The 15,745-nt window shown below is 58.6% G+C and overlaps 1 protein-coding gene and 1 gene segment (V, D, J or C); both read left to right on the top strand.

Moving 5' to 3' along the window:
* The window catches only part of LOC129012386 (immunoglobulin heavy constant gamma 3-like), a 123,326-nt gene extending 120,445 nt beyond the window's left edge, over positions 1 to 2,881 (top strand). Inside the window, 4 exon segments of the C gene segment in view lie at positions 1,640 to 1,693; positions 1,836 to 1,880; positions 1,999 to 2,328; positions 2,426 to 2,881. Of these exon segments, the coding sequence occupies positions 1,640 to 1,693; positions 1,836 to 1,880; positions 1,999 to 2,328; positions 2,426 to 2,748 (752 nt within the window).
* Positions 2,882 to 3,205: 324 nt separating this feature from the next.
* LOC129012385 (uncharacterized) lies at positions 3,206 to 7,216 on the top strand. The gene is made up of 3 exons (XM_054447999.2): positions 3,206 to 3,222; positions 4,020 to 4,150; positions 6,570 to 7,216. Exons 1-3 carry the CDS (start codon positions 3,206 to 3,208, stop codon positions 7,046 to 7,048), a joined length of 627 nt encoding a protein of 208 aa, XP_054303974.1. The 3' UTR covers positions 7,049 to 7,216.
* Positions 7,217 to 15,745: the final 8,529 nt, after the last annotated feature.

The following is a 15,745-nucleotide window of genomic DNA, read 5'->3' as shown; positions in this document are numbered from 1 at the left end:
GGGCATCCAGGCACTCAGGGTCCTGACCTGAGCTGGTGCACACTGGGGCTAAGGGGAAAGGAGGGGAGAGGCTGAGGAGGCGGCTCCCAGGGGGCTATTCCAAGGCAGGGGGTTCTGGGGCCCATGGGCTGAAGGGCACCAACCCTATGCAGTGTCTGGCCCCTCTGCTGCACAGAAGACAAGTGCCTTGGAGGGCAGAGGGCAGGCTATGACCAGGGCACTGGGCAAGTCAGGCCCACTCACTAGGGGAGGGCCACGCTGGGGCGGCAGGGTCAGGGGCTTCAGGGGGTTCGGGCAACTCATGAGAAGCCATCTGAGAAGAGTGTCCACTGGTCAAGCCAGGCACCCATAAAAGGCTGGAGTGGGATCGATGGGCATGAGCCGTCCCTGAGGTGGCACCGATGGCCACAGCTGAGGCCAAGCTAGAGGCCCTGGACTGTGCTGACTCCCGGCAGACACACAGCGCTGACTTGGCTGCCGAGCCCCGCCTCCTAGGCTGCAGGGGTGCCTGCAGAAGGGCACCGCAGGGCCACCGGTCCTGCAAGCTTTCTGGGGCAGGCCGGGCCTGACCTTGGCTTTGGGGCAGGGAGGGGGCTAAGGTGAGGTAGGTGGCGCCAGCCAGGTGCACACCCAATGCCCGTGAGCCCAGACACTGGACCCTGCCTGGACCCTCGTGGACAGTTAAGAACCGAGGGGCCTCTGCGCCCTGGGCCCAGCTCTGTCCCACACCGCGGTCACATGGCGCCACCTCTCTTGCAGCCTCCACCAAGGGCCCATCGGTCTTCCCCCTGGCGTCCTGCTCCAGGAGCACCTCTGAGGGCACAGCGGCCCTGGGCTGCCTGGTCAAGGACTACTTCCCCGAACCAGTGACCGTGTCGTGGAACTCAGGCGCCCTGACCAGCGGCGTGCACACCTTCCCGGCTGTCCTACAGTCCTCAGGGCTCTACTCCCTCAGCAGCGTGGTGACCGTGCCCTCCAGCAGCTTGGGCACCCAGACCTACACCTGCAACGTAGATCACAAGCCCAGCAACACCAAGGTGGACAAGAGAGTTGGTGAGAGGCCAGCGCAGGGAGGGAGGGTGTCTGCTGGAAGCCAGGCTCAGCCCTCCTGCCTGGACACACCCCGGCTGTGCAGCCCCAGCACAGGGCAGCAGGGCAGGCCCTGTCTGTGTCCTCACCCGGAGGCCTCTGCCCACCCCACTCATGCTCAGGGAGAGGGTCTTCTGGCTTTTTCCACTAGGCTCCAGGCCGGCACAGGCTGGATGCCCCTACCCCAGGCCCTGCGCACAAAGGGGCAGGTGCTGCGCTCAGACTGGCCAAGAGCCATATCCGGGAGGACCCTGCCCCTGACCTAAGCCCACCCCAAAGGCCAAACTCTCCACTCCCTCAGCTCAGACACCTTCTCTCCTCCCAGATCCCAATAACTCCCAATCTTCTCTCTGCAGAGCTCAAAACCCCACATGATGACACAACTCACCCATGCACACCATGCCCAGGTAAGCCAACCCAGGCCTCGCCCTCCAGCTCAAGGTGGGACAAGAACCCTAGAGTAGCCTGTGTCCAGGGACAGGCCCCAGCAGGGTGCTGACGTGTCCGCCTCCATCCCAGATCCCGGTAACTCCCAATCTTTTCTCTGCAGAGCCCAAATCTTGTGACACACCTCCCCCGTGCCCACGGTGCCCACGGTGCCCAGGTAAGCCAGCCCAGGCCTCGCCCTCCAGCTCAAGGCAGGACAAGAGCCCGAGAGTAGCCTGATCCAGGGACAGACCCCAGCAGAGTGCTGACGTGTCCGCCTCCATCCCAGATCCCAGTAAGTCCCAATCTTCTCTCTGCAGAGCCCAAATCTTGTGACACACCTCCCACGTGCCCACGGTGCCCAGGTAAGCCAGCCCAGGCCTCGCCCTCCAGCTCAAGGCGGGACAGGTGCCCTAGAGTAGCCTGCGTCCGGGGACAGGCCCCAGCCGGTTGCTGACACATCCGACTCCATCTCTTCCTCAGAACCTGAACTCCTGGGGGGACCGTCAGTCTTCCTCTTCCCCCCAAAACCCAAGGACACCCTCATGATCTCCGGGACCCCTGAGGTCACGTGCGTGGTGGTGGACGTGAGCCACGAAGACCCCGAGGTCCAGTTCAGGTGGTACGTGGACGGCGTGGAGGTGCACAATGCCAAGACAAAGCCGCGGGAGGAGCAGTTCAACAGCACGTACCGTGTGGTCAGCGTCCTCACCGTCGTGCACCAGGACTGGCTGAACGGCAAGGAGTATAAGTGCAAGGTCTCCAACAAAGCCCTCCCAGCCCCCATCGAGAAAACCATCTCTAAAGCCAAAGGTGGGACACGCGGAGGGCGAGGGCCACATGGACAGAGGCCGGCTCGGCCCACCCTCTGCCCTGAGAGTGACCGCTGTGCCAACCTCTGTCCCTACAGGGCAGCCCCGAGAGCCGCAGGTGTACACCCTGCCCCCATCTCGGGAGGAGCTGACCAAGAACCAGGTCAGCCTGACCTGCCTGGTCAAAGGCTTCTACCCCAACGACATCGCCGTGGAGTGGGACAGCAGCGGGCAGCCAGAGAACAACTACAAGACCATGCCTCCCGTGCTGGACTCCGACGGCTCCTTCTTTCTCTACAGCAAGCTCACCGTGGACAAGAGCAGGTGGCAGCAGGGGAACGTCTTCTCATGCTCCGTGATGCATGAGGCTCTGCACAACCACTTCATGCAGAAGAGCCTCTCCCTGTCTCCGGGTAAATGAGTACGACGGCCGGCAAGCCCCCCCTCCCCGGGCTCTCGGGGTCGCGCGAGGATGCTTGGCACACACCCCATGTACACACTTCCCAGGCGCCCAGCATGGAAATAAAGCACCCAGCGCTGCCCTGGGCCCCTGAGAGACTGTGATGGTTCTTTCCGTGGGTCAGGCTGAGTCTGAGGCCTGAGTGGCATGAGGGAGGCAGAGCGGGTCCCAGTGTCCCCACACTGGCCCAGGCTGTGCAGGTGTGCCTGGGCCGCCTAGGGCGGGGCTCAGCCAGGGGCTGCCCTCAGCAGGGTGGGGGCTTTGCCAGCGTGGCCCTCCCTCCAGCAGCAGCTGCCCTGGGCTGAGCCACGAGAAGCCCTAGGAGCCCCTGGGGACAGACACACAGCCCCTGCCTCTGTAGGAGACTGTCCTGTTCTGTGAGCTGCCTGTCCTCAGACCCCCGTACCCACTCGGGAGCATGCCTAGTCCATGTGGGTAGGGACAGGCTCTCCCTCACCCATCTACCCCCATGGCACTAACCCCTGGCAGATCTGCCCAGCCTCGAACCCACATGGGGACACAACCGACTCCGGGGGACATGCACTCTCGGGCCCTATGGAGGGACTGGTCCAGATGCCCACACACACTCAGCCCAGACCCGTTAAACAAACCCAGCACTGAGGTTGGCCGGACACACGGCCACCACACACACACGTGCACGCCTCACACACGGACCCTCACCCGGTCGACTTGCACAGCACCCAGACCAGAGCAAGGTCGTCGCACACGTGAGCACTCCTCGGACACAGGCCCCCACGAGCCCCACGCGGCACCTCAAGGCCCACGAGCCGCTCAGCAGCTTCTCCACATGCTGACCAGCTCACACAAACCCAGCCCTCCTCTCACAAGGGTGCCCCTGCAGCCACCACACACACACAGGCCCCCACACACAGGGGAACACACGCCACGTCGCATCCCTGGCTCTGGCCCACTTCCCAATACCGCCCTTCCCTGCAGCTGAGGTCACATGAGGGGGGGGCTTCACATCCTCCTGCCCTCTGGGCCTCAGGGAGGGACACGGGAGACGGGGAGTGGGTCCTGCTGAGGGCCAGGTCGCTATCTAGGGCCGGGTGTCTGGCTGAGGGGAGGTGGGCAGCTGTGGGGAGCTGACCTCAGGACACTGTTGGCCCATCCCGGCCGGGCCCTACATCCTGGGTCCCGCCACAGAGGGAATCACCCCCAGAGGCCCGAGCCCAGCGGGATACAGCACTGACCACCCCCTTCCTGTCCAGAGCTGCAACTGGAGGAGAGCTGTGCGGAGGCGCAGGACGGGGAGCTGGACGGGCTGTGGACGACCATCACCATCTTCATCACACTCTTCCTGCTAAGCGTGTGCTACAGTGCCACCGTCACCTTCTTCAAGGTCGGCCGCACGTTGTCCCCAGCTGTCCTTAACATTGTCCCTCATGCTGTCACACACTGTCCCTGACACTGTCCCCAGGCTGTCCCCACCTGTCCCTGATGCTCTCCCCCACGCTCTCACAAACTGTCCCTGACACTGTCCCCCACGCTGTACCCACCTGTCCAACAGTGTCCCCCATGCTGTCCCCACCTGTCCCTGATGCTGTACCCCACACCGTCACAAACTGTCCCTGACACAGTCCCCTACGCTGTCCCCACCTGTCCCTGAAGCTGTCCCCCATGCTGTCCCCAGCTGTCCTTGACACTGTACCCCACACTGTCATAAACTGTCCGTGACATTGTCTCCCACGCTGTACCCACCTGTTCAACAGTGTCCACCATGCTGTCTCCACATGCCCCTGATGCTGTCCCCCATCCCTGACACTGTCCCCCACACTGTCTCCACCTGTCCCCAACACTGTCCCCCACGCTGTCTCCTCCTCTCCCTTATGCTGTCCCCAACTGTCCCTTACACTGTCCCCCATGCTGTCCCCACCAGTCCCCAACACTGTCCCCCACACTCTCCCCACCAGTCCCCAACACTGTCCCCCACGCTGTCCCCTACTGTCCCCAACACTGTCCCCCACACTGTCTCCTCCCCTCCCTCATGCTGTCCCCACCTGTCCCTTACACTGTCCCCCACACTATCCCCACCTGTCCCCAACACTGTCCTCCACACTGTCCCCACCAGTCCCCGACACTGTACCCCATGCTATCCCCACCTGTCACCAATGCTGTCCCCCACACTGTCCCCTCCTTTCCCCAAATGTCCCCCATGCTGTTTCCTCCACAACACTGTCCCTCCTGTCCCCGACACTGTCCTCCAAGCTGTCTTCTCCTGTCTCCTCCTATCCCTGACACTGTCCCCCAGGCTGCCCCTTCCTGTCCCCAACAATATCCCCCACACTGTTTTCACCTGTACCTGACCCTGTCCCCCATGCTGTCTTCTCCTGTCTCCTCCCGTCCCTGACACTGTCCCCCATACTGTCCCTACCTGTCCCCGACACTGTCCCCCACGCTGTCCTCTCCTGTCCCCAAAACTATCCCCCATGGTGTCCCCTCCTGTCCCTGACACTGTCCCCCATGCTTTCCCCTCCTGTCCCTGACACTGTCCCTCATGCTGTCCCCACCTGTTCCTGGCACTGTCCCCCATGCTGTCCCCTCCTGTCCCCCACACTGTCCGCCATGCTGTCTCCTCCTGTCTTTGACACTGTCCCCCATGCTGTCCCCTCCTGTCCCCCACACTGTCCACCATGCTGTCCCCTCCTGTCCCCCACACTGTCCACCATGCTGTCCCCTCCTGTCCCCCACACTGTCCCCCATGCTGTCCCCTCCTGTCCCCCACACTGTCCGCCATGCTGTCTCCTCCTGTCTTTGACACTGTCCCCCATGCTGTCCCCTCCTGTCCCCAACACTGTCCCCCGTGCTGTCACCACCTGTCCCCCGCACTGTCCCCCATGCTGTCCCCACCTGATCCTGACACTGTCCCCCATGCTGTCCCCTCCTGTCCCCTACACTGTCCCCCATGCTGTCTCCTCCTGTCTTTGACACTCTCCCCCACTCTGTCCCCTACAGTCCCTGACACTGTCTCCCATGCTTTCCCCCCTGTATGCAAAACTGTCCCCCACACTGTCCCCACCCCTCCCTGACACTGTCCCCCATGCTGTCCCCACCTGTTCCTAACACTGTTGCCCACACTGTCCCCACCTGTCCCCAACACTTTCCCCCACGCTGTTCCCACCACTTTCCCCCACGCTGTTCCCACGTGTCCCCAACGTTGTCCCCCATGCTGTCCTCACCTGTCCCTGACACTGTCCTCCACGCTGTCCCCACCTCTCCCTGACACTGTCCCCCACGCTGTCCCCACCTCTCCCTGACACTGTCCCCCACGCTGTCCTCACCTGTCCCTGACACTCTCTTCCACGCTGTCCTCACCTGTCCCCAACACTCTCCTCCATGCTGTCCTCACCTGTCCCTGACACTCTCTTCCACGCTGTCCTCACCTGTCCCCAACACTCTCCTCCATGCTGTCCCCACCTCTCCCTGACACTCTCCTTCACGCTGTCCTCACCTGTCCCTGACACTGTCCCCCACGCTGTCCTCACCTGTCCCTGAGACTCTCTTCCACGCTGTCCTCACCTGTCCCCAACACTCTCCTCCATGCTGTCCTCACCTGTCCCTGACACTGTCCCCTGTGCTGTCCCCACCTGATGCTGTCTTCTGTGCTGTCCACACGCTGCTGCTGCCCTGGCTCTGCTCTCCATGTCCAGGCCTCAGAGCAGGCAGTGGTGAGGCCCTGGCAGGTGGGTGGCCTGAAGGGCGGATGGGGCTCGGGGGCAGGGCTGTGGCCTCATCACCCCTGTGCTGTGCCTTGCCTACAGGTGAAGTGGATCTTCTCCTCAGTGGTGGACCTGAAGCAGACCATCGTCCCCGACTACAGGAACATGATCAGGCAGGGGGCCTAGGGCCACCCTCTGCGGGGTGTCAAGGGCCACCCAGACCCCACACAAGAGCCGTGGGCCATGCTCAGCCACCACCCAGGCCACACCTGCCCCCTGACCTCACCGCCCTCAACCCCATGGCTCTCTGGCCTCGCAGTCGCCCTCTGACCCCTGACACGCCCCCCTTCCAGACCTTGTGCATAGCAGGTCTAGCCCAGACCTCCGCTGCTTGGTGCATGCAGGGCGCTGGGGACCAGGTGTCCCCTCAGCAGGACGTCCCTGCCCTCCAGACCGCCAGGTGCTCACACAAAAGGAGGCAGCAACCGGCATCCCAGGCCCCCACTCAGGCAGGAGCTGGCCCTGGAGCCAACCCCGTCCACGCCAGCCTCCTGAACACAGGCGTGGTTTCCAGATGGTGAGTGGGAGCATCAGCTGCCAAGGTAGGGAAGCCACAGCACCACCAGGCCCTGCTGGGGAGGCTTCGGAGAGCTGCGAAGGCTCACTCAGACGGCCTTCCTCCCAGCCCGCAGCCAGCCAGCCTCCATTCCGGGCACTCCCGTGAACTCCTGACGACAGGAATGAGGTTGTTCTGATTTCAAGCAAAGAACGCTGCTCTCTGGCTCCTTGGAACAGTGTCTCGGTGCCCGCACCACCCCTTGGCTGCCTGCCCACACTGCTGGATTCTCTGGTGGAACTCTACCCGCAGGGACAGCCAGCCCCAGAGTCTGCACTGGGGAGAGAAGGGGCCAGGCCCAGGACACTGCCACCTCCCACCCACTCCAGTCCACCGAGATCACTCGGAGACGAGCCTGGGCCACGTGGCCACTGCAGGAGCCCCACAGTGCAAGGGTGAGGATAGCCCAAGGAAGGGGTGGGCATGTGCCGAGACAGGCCTCCCACAGAAGGCTGGTGACCAGGTCCCAGGCGGGCAAGACTCAGCCTTGGTGGGGCCTAAGAACAGAGGAGGCCCTGGAGCATTGGGGAGAGAGGTGGAGGGACACCAGGAGAACCAGGAGCCTGGACACAGCCAGAACTCATCACAGAGGCTGGCGTCCAGCCCCAGGTCACGTGCAGCAGGAACAAGCAGCCACTCTGGGGGCACCGGGTGGAGAGGCAAGACGACAAAGAGGGTGCCCGTGTTCTTGCAAAAGCGGGGCTGCTGGCCATGAGTGCTGGACAGAGACCCCCACGCTCTGCTGCCCCCGTCACACCGTTCCGTGAATGTCCTGCAGAATCCACAGACAGGAAGGGAGGCTCGAGCGGGAGTGCGGCAAGCGCCTGCCTCGGCCGTCAGGGAGGACTCCCGGGCTCACTCGAAGGAGGTGCCACCATTTCAGCTTTGGTAGCTTTTCTTCTTCTTTTAAATTTTCTAAAGCTCATTAACTGTCTTTAATGTTTCTTTTTTGATGGCAATAAAATATCCTTTTTAAGTCTTGTACTTCGTGATGGGAGCCGCCTTCCTGTGTCCACGCATCTCCTGCCCCCGGTGGGAAGCACAGTCAGGAGGAGGCTGCTCGAGCTGCAACTCGGGGGCTCCCTGCACACGCCCCCTGCCTCCTGCAGCCACACGCATTGCCCGAGTGGCCCTCCCTGGCCCCTGTCGCTACATGGACCCCTGAGGCTTCTCCTCTTTTCTACATGGATGCAGTTTCTCCTCCTGCTGGGCACGGTGCTGCCTACCCTGGTCATTCTGCAGGGGACAGGGCCTCCAGGGAAAGCTGGGTCGAGGCTGGGAGCTGGCTCAGGCTGGCCAGGCAGAGCCACACGGAGGGCCTTCCAGAACCAACCATGGTCCAAAGCGACAGGTGGGTGTCAGATCTGTGTGCGTCAGCTCAGGACCACGGCGGGGCGGCTCGCACAGCAGACGTGGATCCTCCCAGGCCTAGAGACCAGGAATCTGAGATCAGGGTGCGGGCAGGGCTGGTTTCTCTCAAGCCCTCTCTCCTTGGCTTGTAGACACCGTCTCCTCCCTGGTGGTCACATGGCCATCCCTCTGTGTGCCCGTGTCCTAAGCTTCTCTTCTTAGAAGAACACATCGGATTAGATGAGTGACCTCATATGAACTTAATGACTTCTGTAAAGACCCCATCTCCAAACACACTCACATTGTGAGGCCAGCGATTAAGACTTCAATATAGGAATTTGTAGGGGCCACAATTTAACCCATCACAGTCCATACTCTGGCCCCCCAAAATTCATGTTCTTCTCACATGCAAAATACATTCATCCTGTCTCAGCATCCCCCTGGGCACTTGGTCATGCAGCAAGGACGGATTTTCCACACAAATAACTGTTGCAACAGAAGAAAGAGTCCGGCATGACCTGGACTCACCTTCATCTGTGCGGAGGCCACAGCCTTGTAAAGGGAGGTGGTAGAGGGAGCAGGGAGGGGGCTCGGGGCTCAGTCGTCGGGGAAGGGAAAAGTTGCCCAGTGCTGGTCAGCGTCCCCGGGATGGGGCCTGCTGTGTCCTTGCTGGCCACTGTTGAGGTCAGGATTCCGTCCTCCCAGAGCCTGGAGACACAGGCCCCATCCTTACCAGTGGGGACACTTCAGGGAGCAGCTCTCAAGTCTTGAGAAAGACCCTCCTGGGTCACAGGAAATGCACAGACATTGGGAACGGACAGAAGGACGTGTGGTTGCAGCCCTTTCAGCAGACACCCTGAGAAAGGGAGGTCGGGGTTGGTCCAAATGGTCAGTTCTGCTGCGCGGAGCTTTCTCAGACAGGTGTTGACGGGTCAGGGGTCGGCCTAGGGGTGCGGCCAGAAGCTGTTAGAAACTGTTAGTGTCTGCTCAAGTCTTTACAAGCCAAGGTTGAGGCCGAGTGGAGAGGCTCCAAGGAGCCTGGCTGCAACTCAGCAAGGACAGGGTCTTGTTACTGCGGTGGCCGGGCTGGGAAATGCCATCGGAGGTGCCTGTGGCAGGAGAGAGACCATCTCACCCAGGAAAGAGGAGTGGTTGGTTTCATTCGTGTGGCATCGAGCAGCTGGAGCTTCACCAAACACAGAGTTGGGGATGAAATCCCCAGACTCCAGGCCCTGCCGTGCCGTGAGAGGGCTCGCCGCTGGAGGGTGGGCTTCAGGGGGCCTGGCCTGAACTGGGTGCTGAAGCCCAGCCCTTTAACTCTCAGGACACGCTGCTGCAGCCCCGCGGCGGGTGAGGGAGACAGCACCTGGGGTGTAGGGCGGGCAGCTGCTGCATCACCGGCTCTATCCTAAGCCCAAGGATGGCGTCCCAGAGATGCAGGAGAGCTTTGTCCAGAGAGGGTGCCAGCCTTCAGGACAGGGCCTGCTGGACAGGTCTCCACCCTCTGCCCTTCAAAGGGCCCTACGGGCCTCCGGGTGCTCTGGTGGGGTGGGTTCCAGTCCACTGTCTGAGGATGGACGGCCTGGCCAGGTTAAGGAAAGGAAACCCAGGGCAGTGCTGGGCTCCGGATCAGTCCGTGCACTGAGGAGGCTGAGTGGGGAAGAAGCAGATGCTCCCTGCAGCTCCTGCCCCCTGCAGGGCCTGGCGCCTGGACCAGCTTCCCTTGGGGAAATTGAGCACCTCTCTGAGCCACCCGGGCCCCACCTCCCCCTTTCCACCTGGGACTGAGCATCCTCCAGAGGGCCGGCCCTCCTGCGGGAACACCATGCCCAGCCCCAGGACCCTCCCTCAACTCTCCAGCAAGGCTGCACTGTGGGCGACCCTTGCACATACCCCAGCAGTCCGTGCTGTGATGTAACATGACGTGGTGTGACGTGGATGTAATGTGGCGTGATGTGACAGGACATGGTGTGATGTTGTGTGATGTGGTAAGACAGTGTGATATCCGAGGGGTGATGTGATGTGGTGCGACATGGTATAATGTCCCTGGTGTGAGGTGGTGTTGGACATGGTGTGATGTGGTGTGACAGAGTGTGACATCCCTGGTGTGATGTGGTATGATGACGTGTAACAGGCTGTGACATAGTGTGGTGTGGTGTGGCATGTGATGTGGTGTGACACAATGTGATGTGGTGTGATGTGGTGTGCATCCCTGGTGTGATGTGGTGTGATGTGGCATGACATAAGGTTATGTGGCATAACATCCGTGGTGTGATGGGCTGTGATGTGATGTGACACAATTTGATGTGGTTGTTGTGGTGTGACATAAGGCGATGTGGCAAACATCCCTGGTGTGATGGGGTGTAACGTAGTTTGACATGGTGTGACATAATGTGACGTGGTGTGATGGGATGTGACATCTCTCATGTGATGGGGTATGATGTAGTCTTACATGGTGTGACATAATGTGATGTAATGGGGTGTGACATCCCTGGTGTGATGGGGTGTGATGTGGTGTGATGGGGTATGATGTAGTGTTACATGGTGTGACATGTGATGTGGTGTGATGGGGTGTGACATCCCTGGTGTGATGGGGTGTGATGTGGTGTGACAATGTGATGTGGTGTGATGGGGTATGATGTAGTGTGATGTGGTATCACATAACGTGATGTGGTGTGATATCCCTGGTGTGAAGGGGTGTGATGCGGTGTGACATGGTATGACATACTGTGATGGGGTGTGCATCCCTGGTGTGATGTGGCATGACATAAGGTGATGTGGCATAACATCCCTGGTGTGACGTAGGATGATGTGGTGTGACATTCCTGGTGCGACTCCTGTGCTGTGACATTTGTGGTCACGCCAGGATACACAGGTCCCTGTGGCCAAGGGAAGGGGGAGAATGGAACCATCTGAGCATGTTGACCTGGAGGAACTGGTGGCCCTTGAGTCCACGAAGCCCACCCTGCCAGGTGTCCCTGACCCACACGACCCAAGTGGGCTTGCAGAGCAGCAAGCAGGACTCTGGTTAGACAGGAGGAAGGATGCCACCACGTGGCCTTGTGAAGAGACACAGAGCGAGGCTGTGACCTCAGTGTCCACCCAGCACAGGGTGCTGCTGAAGCCCCTCCTGTCCTCCCATCAGGGGTCCCAGAGCAAGGCCCGAGGCAGGCTGAAGAGAGGGGCAGAGGGAGGATGCTGGGGAGGCAAGGGTGAGGGGAGTGAGAGCCCAGGTTTCAGCTGAGCCCCTGCACAGGGAAGGAGCCTAGCCGAACACCCATCTCCCCACACACTCCCAACCCTGCCTCTGCCCGACCACCTCCCAGAGGGCACCTCGAACCCTCTGCTACCCACACTCAGCAAGGGGTGTGGTGTCCCCACCGAGCCCAGCCACTGAGGCCCGTTACAGCCATGCCTGGGCCCACCACGCCCATGGCCAAGCTCCCTGCTCACACGGCAGGACAGGGCCAGGCCTGGAGGAGACAGAACATCAGTCCCATGGCCAAGCTCCCTGCTCACACGGCAGGACAGGGCCAGGCCTGCAGGAGACAGAACATCAGTCCCATGGCCAAGCTCCCTGCTCACAGGGCAGGACAGGGCCAGGCCTGCAGGAGACAGAACATCAGTCCCATGGCCAAGCTCCCTGCTCACACGGCAGGACAGGGCCAGGCCTGCAGGAGACAGAACATCAGTCCCATGGCCAAGCTCCCTGCTCACACGGCAGGACAGGGCCAGGCCTGGAGGAGACAGAACATCAGTCCCATGGCCAAGCTCTCTGCTCACACGGCAGGACAGGGCCAGGCCTGCAGGAGACAGAACATCAGTCCCATGGCCAAGCTCTTTGCTCACAGGGCAGGACAGGGCCAGGCCTGGAGGAGACAGAACATCAGTCCCATGGCCAAGCTCCCTGCTCACACGGCAGGACAGGGCCAGGCCTGCAGGAGACAGAACATCAGTCCCATGGCCAAGCTCTCTGCTCACAGGGCAGGGCTGGGCTTGGAGGAGACAGAACGCACCGTCTGGCATGGTACTCAGGCTGCACATGCCTGCCATGCATGGGGGCCACGTGACACACACGTGTACTCTCACGGTCCTCACACACGGACACACGCGCTTGCAACCCCAGCACCCACCCTGCACACACAGGCACAGGCTCCCCGGGTGGGTCACAGCCTCACGCCGTGAGCCGTTCCATATGCCAGGCCCTTCACCCACGTTCCCGTCCCCGGTGCTAGCTGTTGAGCCACGGTCTTCTCTGTGGATCCCTCCCAGCCCACTCAGCACAATGGACATGCTCTCTCCCATACAGAGACTGCACCGGCCTCTTCCCCACAGCACCCACATCTGGCCGTCTCCCAGGAAACCGGGACCACCACGGGCAGGGACCACCCCACACCTGACACCAGACAGAGTCACACTACGTCCTGCTTCAATATCAAAAAGGGGAAAAGCTGGAGGAGGGGAAAGATGAAAGAGAAAAAAGCAAGAGGGGAGGGTCACATTCTTGTGAGGCTTTGATTACAGTTCACTGAGCCCCCACGTTGCATGAAAAGGAGGGGTGGAGGGAGCAATTACGCGTTCGCCTTGTGCTCACTAAATCTGCACTTTATAAGAAAATAAACAGTAGAGGAAGAAGTCAAATATGCATTCGTCTCAGGGGCAGGAGGGACGATTTTCTTGTCTCATTTTGTCCCATGTGATGAAGACCAGTCTGTTAATTTATGTTGTCAGGGTGAGGGAAGCCACCTGGGGAGACCTGGCCTATCTGCTGCTGCTATCAGTTTGGAAACAAAAGGAAAGGCATGACTTTTTCTTTTTTTTTTTTTTTCATGAGTCAGCTTCCCACCTCAACTGTTCCTTTTGGAATAGTGAGTTTGGGGTCCTGAGATTTTATTTTCCTTTCACAATGCTCAACGTCGCACCCTCACTATTCAGGAGAGCTGGTCCAACCCAGACCCCTGCCATCCCTGGACGCTTTTCAAATACGTGCTGCAGTCTCTGACACTCTCTCACCATTATAGAAACTGAGGCCTTGGTGAGCCTGCGGCCCCTGCTCATGGGGACAATGCCAGGCTAAAACTAGCATTTCTGACCCAAAAGCTCCTGTTCCTTTCACTCACCCCACACCAGCTCTTTGAGTCCAGAGCTTTGTCCTTGCCTCAGTTCTACCCTTAGGAAGAGGGGCACAACCCAGCCACCAACATATCACACCCTGAGAGGGTGCCAGGAGCCCAGAGATGTTTGGAGAGCACAGAAGCCCTGGAAGCTCTGTGAAGATGCTGCACATTTCTCTGTTCAACAGATGCTCACCAGGTGGCCACCGGCAGAGTTGTCACGTGGCATGGAGCTCACCTTGGCCAACAGGACAGGTGTGGGGTTGGGAGGCCTTCCCAGGGCTCTCCGTGAAGCAGAGCTGTGGGGAAAAGTTGGGGCCAACCTCAGATCTCCCCGTCAACACCGGGTCTCCTGCCCTCCCGGGCCACAGAAAACTAAGCTCCCTGGATACCAAGGCTGGGTGGGGCCATGGGGAACAAGAAATCACAACGAGTTAAAAGATCATTTTTTAAAACTATTATGATCATGACTCACATAAACATATGACGACACATTTCAGAGATGCTCTTTCTCTCATTAATTAAGGTGTTGCAGCCAGTCCAAAGTGGAATTCTAAGTACTACACTTACATAATTGATTCAGGAATGCTAAAAGGAGTTCATAGATAGATGGAAAACTGGCCTCTTCCCTGGGAGGTGAGGAGGAATTCATTGTCCTTCCAAAGATGAGAACTTGAATTTCTACCAATTCAAAGAGTTTTTGCCTTGCTATCAATTGTGCACAACTTAGAGCAGTGGTTCCCACCATTTTTGGCACCAGGAACCAGTTCCATGGAAGACAATTTTTCCACAGACCAGGATCGGGGGATGGTTTGGGAACAAAGCTTTTCCACCTCAGATCATTAGGCATTAGGGTGTCATGAGGAGTGTGCAACACAGATGCTGGGAATGTGCAGCTCGCAATAGGGTTCGCTCCTATGAGAATCTAATGCTGCCACTGATCTCACAGGAGGTGGAGCTCGGGCAGTAATGCTCACACACCCCTCACCTCCTGCTATGTGGACCAGTTCCTAATGGGCCATGAGCCGATTCCAGTGCATGACCCAGGGGTTGGGGACCCCTGGCTTGTAGAGGTGTAAAATAGTTCAAAGGAAATAAAAGATGCAGAGCTCCATAGAATGAAATAACCTGGAAGAGTGTACAAGACGATGCCTTGCTTTCCATGGAAGGCACCTGGTAATCCTTTGGTCCCTTTCAGTTTTTCTCAATGTTTCCTATAAACATATGTAACTGATTGACATGAACAGATCCATAATATAAAGAGGACCCCTGTAAACCAATGAGAAAAAAAATTCAAATAATTCAACTAGGAATAGGAAAGAGAATTGAACAGATGTTTTACAGAAGATATCCAAATAGCCATTGAACATATGAAAAGATGTTCAACCACACTAGTCAACAGGGAAATGAAAATGAAAAACCACATGAGAGAAAGTAGTTCTGATTCCAATAATGCTGGAGCAGCTAATATCAGACTAGCCCTTTGGCAGATGGCAATTATAAACACTGGAAAAGCTGTAAGCACACACAACACCCACTCACACCAATTGCAGGCACTGGAACATGACCACAAGTAGGCAAACACTAGTAAGGATTATTCCGTGAAATATTCATCTGGAGTCACACCCCAGGGCATGGAATGGGTGCAGCCAGATTTCAAGCAGGAAACTGCAGCCCTCCTGGTGAGGAGTGGGATGCAGGGCTGCATTTTCAGAGCAGCTGGAAATGAAGAGAAGATGTCCGTAAAGGAGAAGGTCACCGAAGGGAAACCCCACAATCTGCAAGTAACCTCCACTGAAACCTCTGGCTGATCGCTTAGGTGTGCATGGGTAGGGAAAACTCCAAAGGGCCCAGCAGAAAGCAACACCTGTAAGGTCGAGAGAACTGAGATTCCAGCTACTGCCAACTGCCAGGCAGACAGACTTGGGAGTTTGAGTCAACTCAAGCTAACTGCTTGCTAACACTGAAAAAAACAATTAATGCCCTGTTAAGGAAGAATGCAAAACCCATAGCCTGTACCACATGTTATCAACAACATCAGGTGCACATCCAAAATTACCAGGTATGCAAAGAAATATGAAAATGTGATCCATAGTCAAAAGAAAAAGGGATCAATGGAGATCAACTCCAAGATGACCTAGATGCAGATGCAGTTATCAGACAAGGACTTTAAAGAAGTTATGTTAAATATGTTCAAA

This window comes from Pongo pygmaeus, chromosome 15 (genome assembly GCF_028885625.2).
Source record: "Pongo pygmaeus isolate AG05252 chromosome 15, NHGRI_mPonPyg2-v2.0_pri, whole genome shotgun sequence".
NCBI lineage: Eukaryota > Metazoa > Chordata > Mammalia > Primates > Hominidae > Pongo > Pongo pygmaeus.
Note: the sequence above shows the minus strand (reverse complement) of the source record. Positions and strands in the feature narration are given on the sequence as shown.

Bases quoted from the DNA above. Each gene is read 5' to 3' on its own strand.
- LOC129012385 (XM_054447999.2), top strand. The intron at 4,151-6,569 runs GTCGGCCGCACG...CCTTGCCTACAG, and splicing joins CCACCGTCACCTTCTTCAAG to GTGAAGTGGATCTTCTCCTC.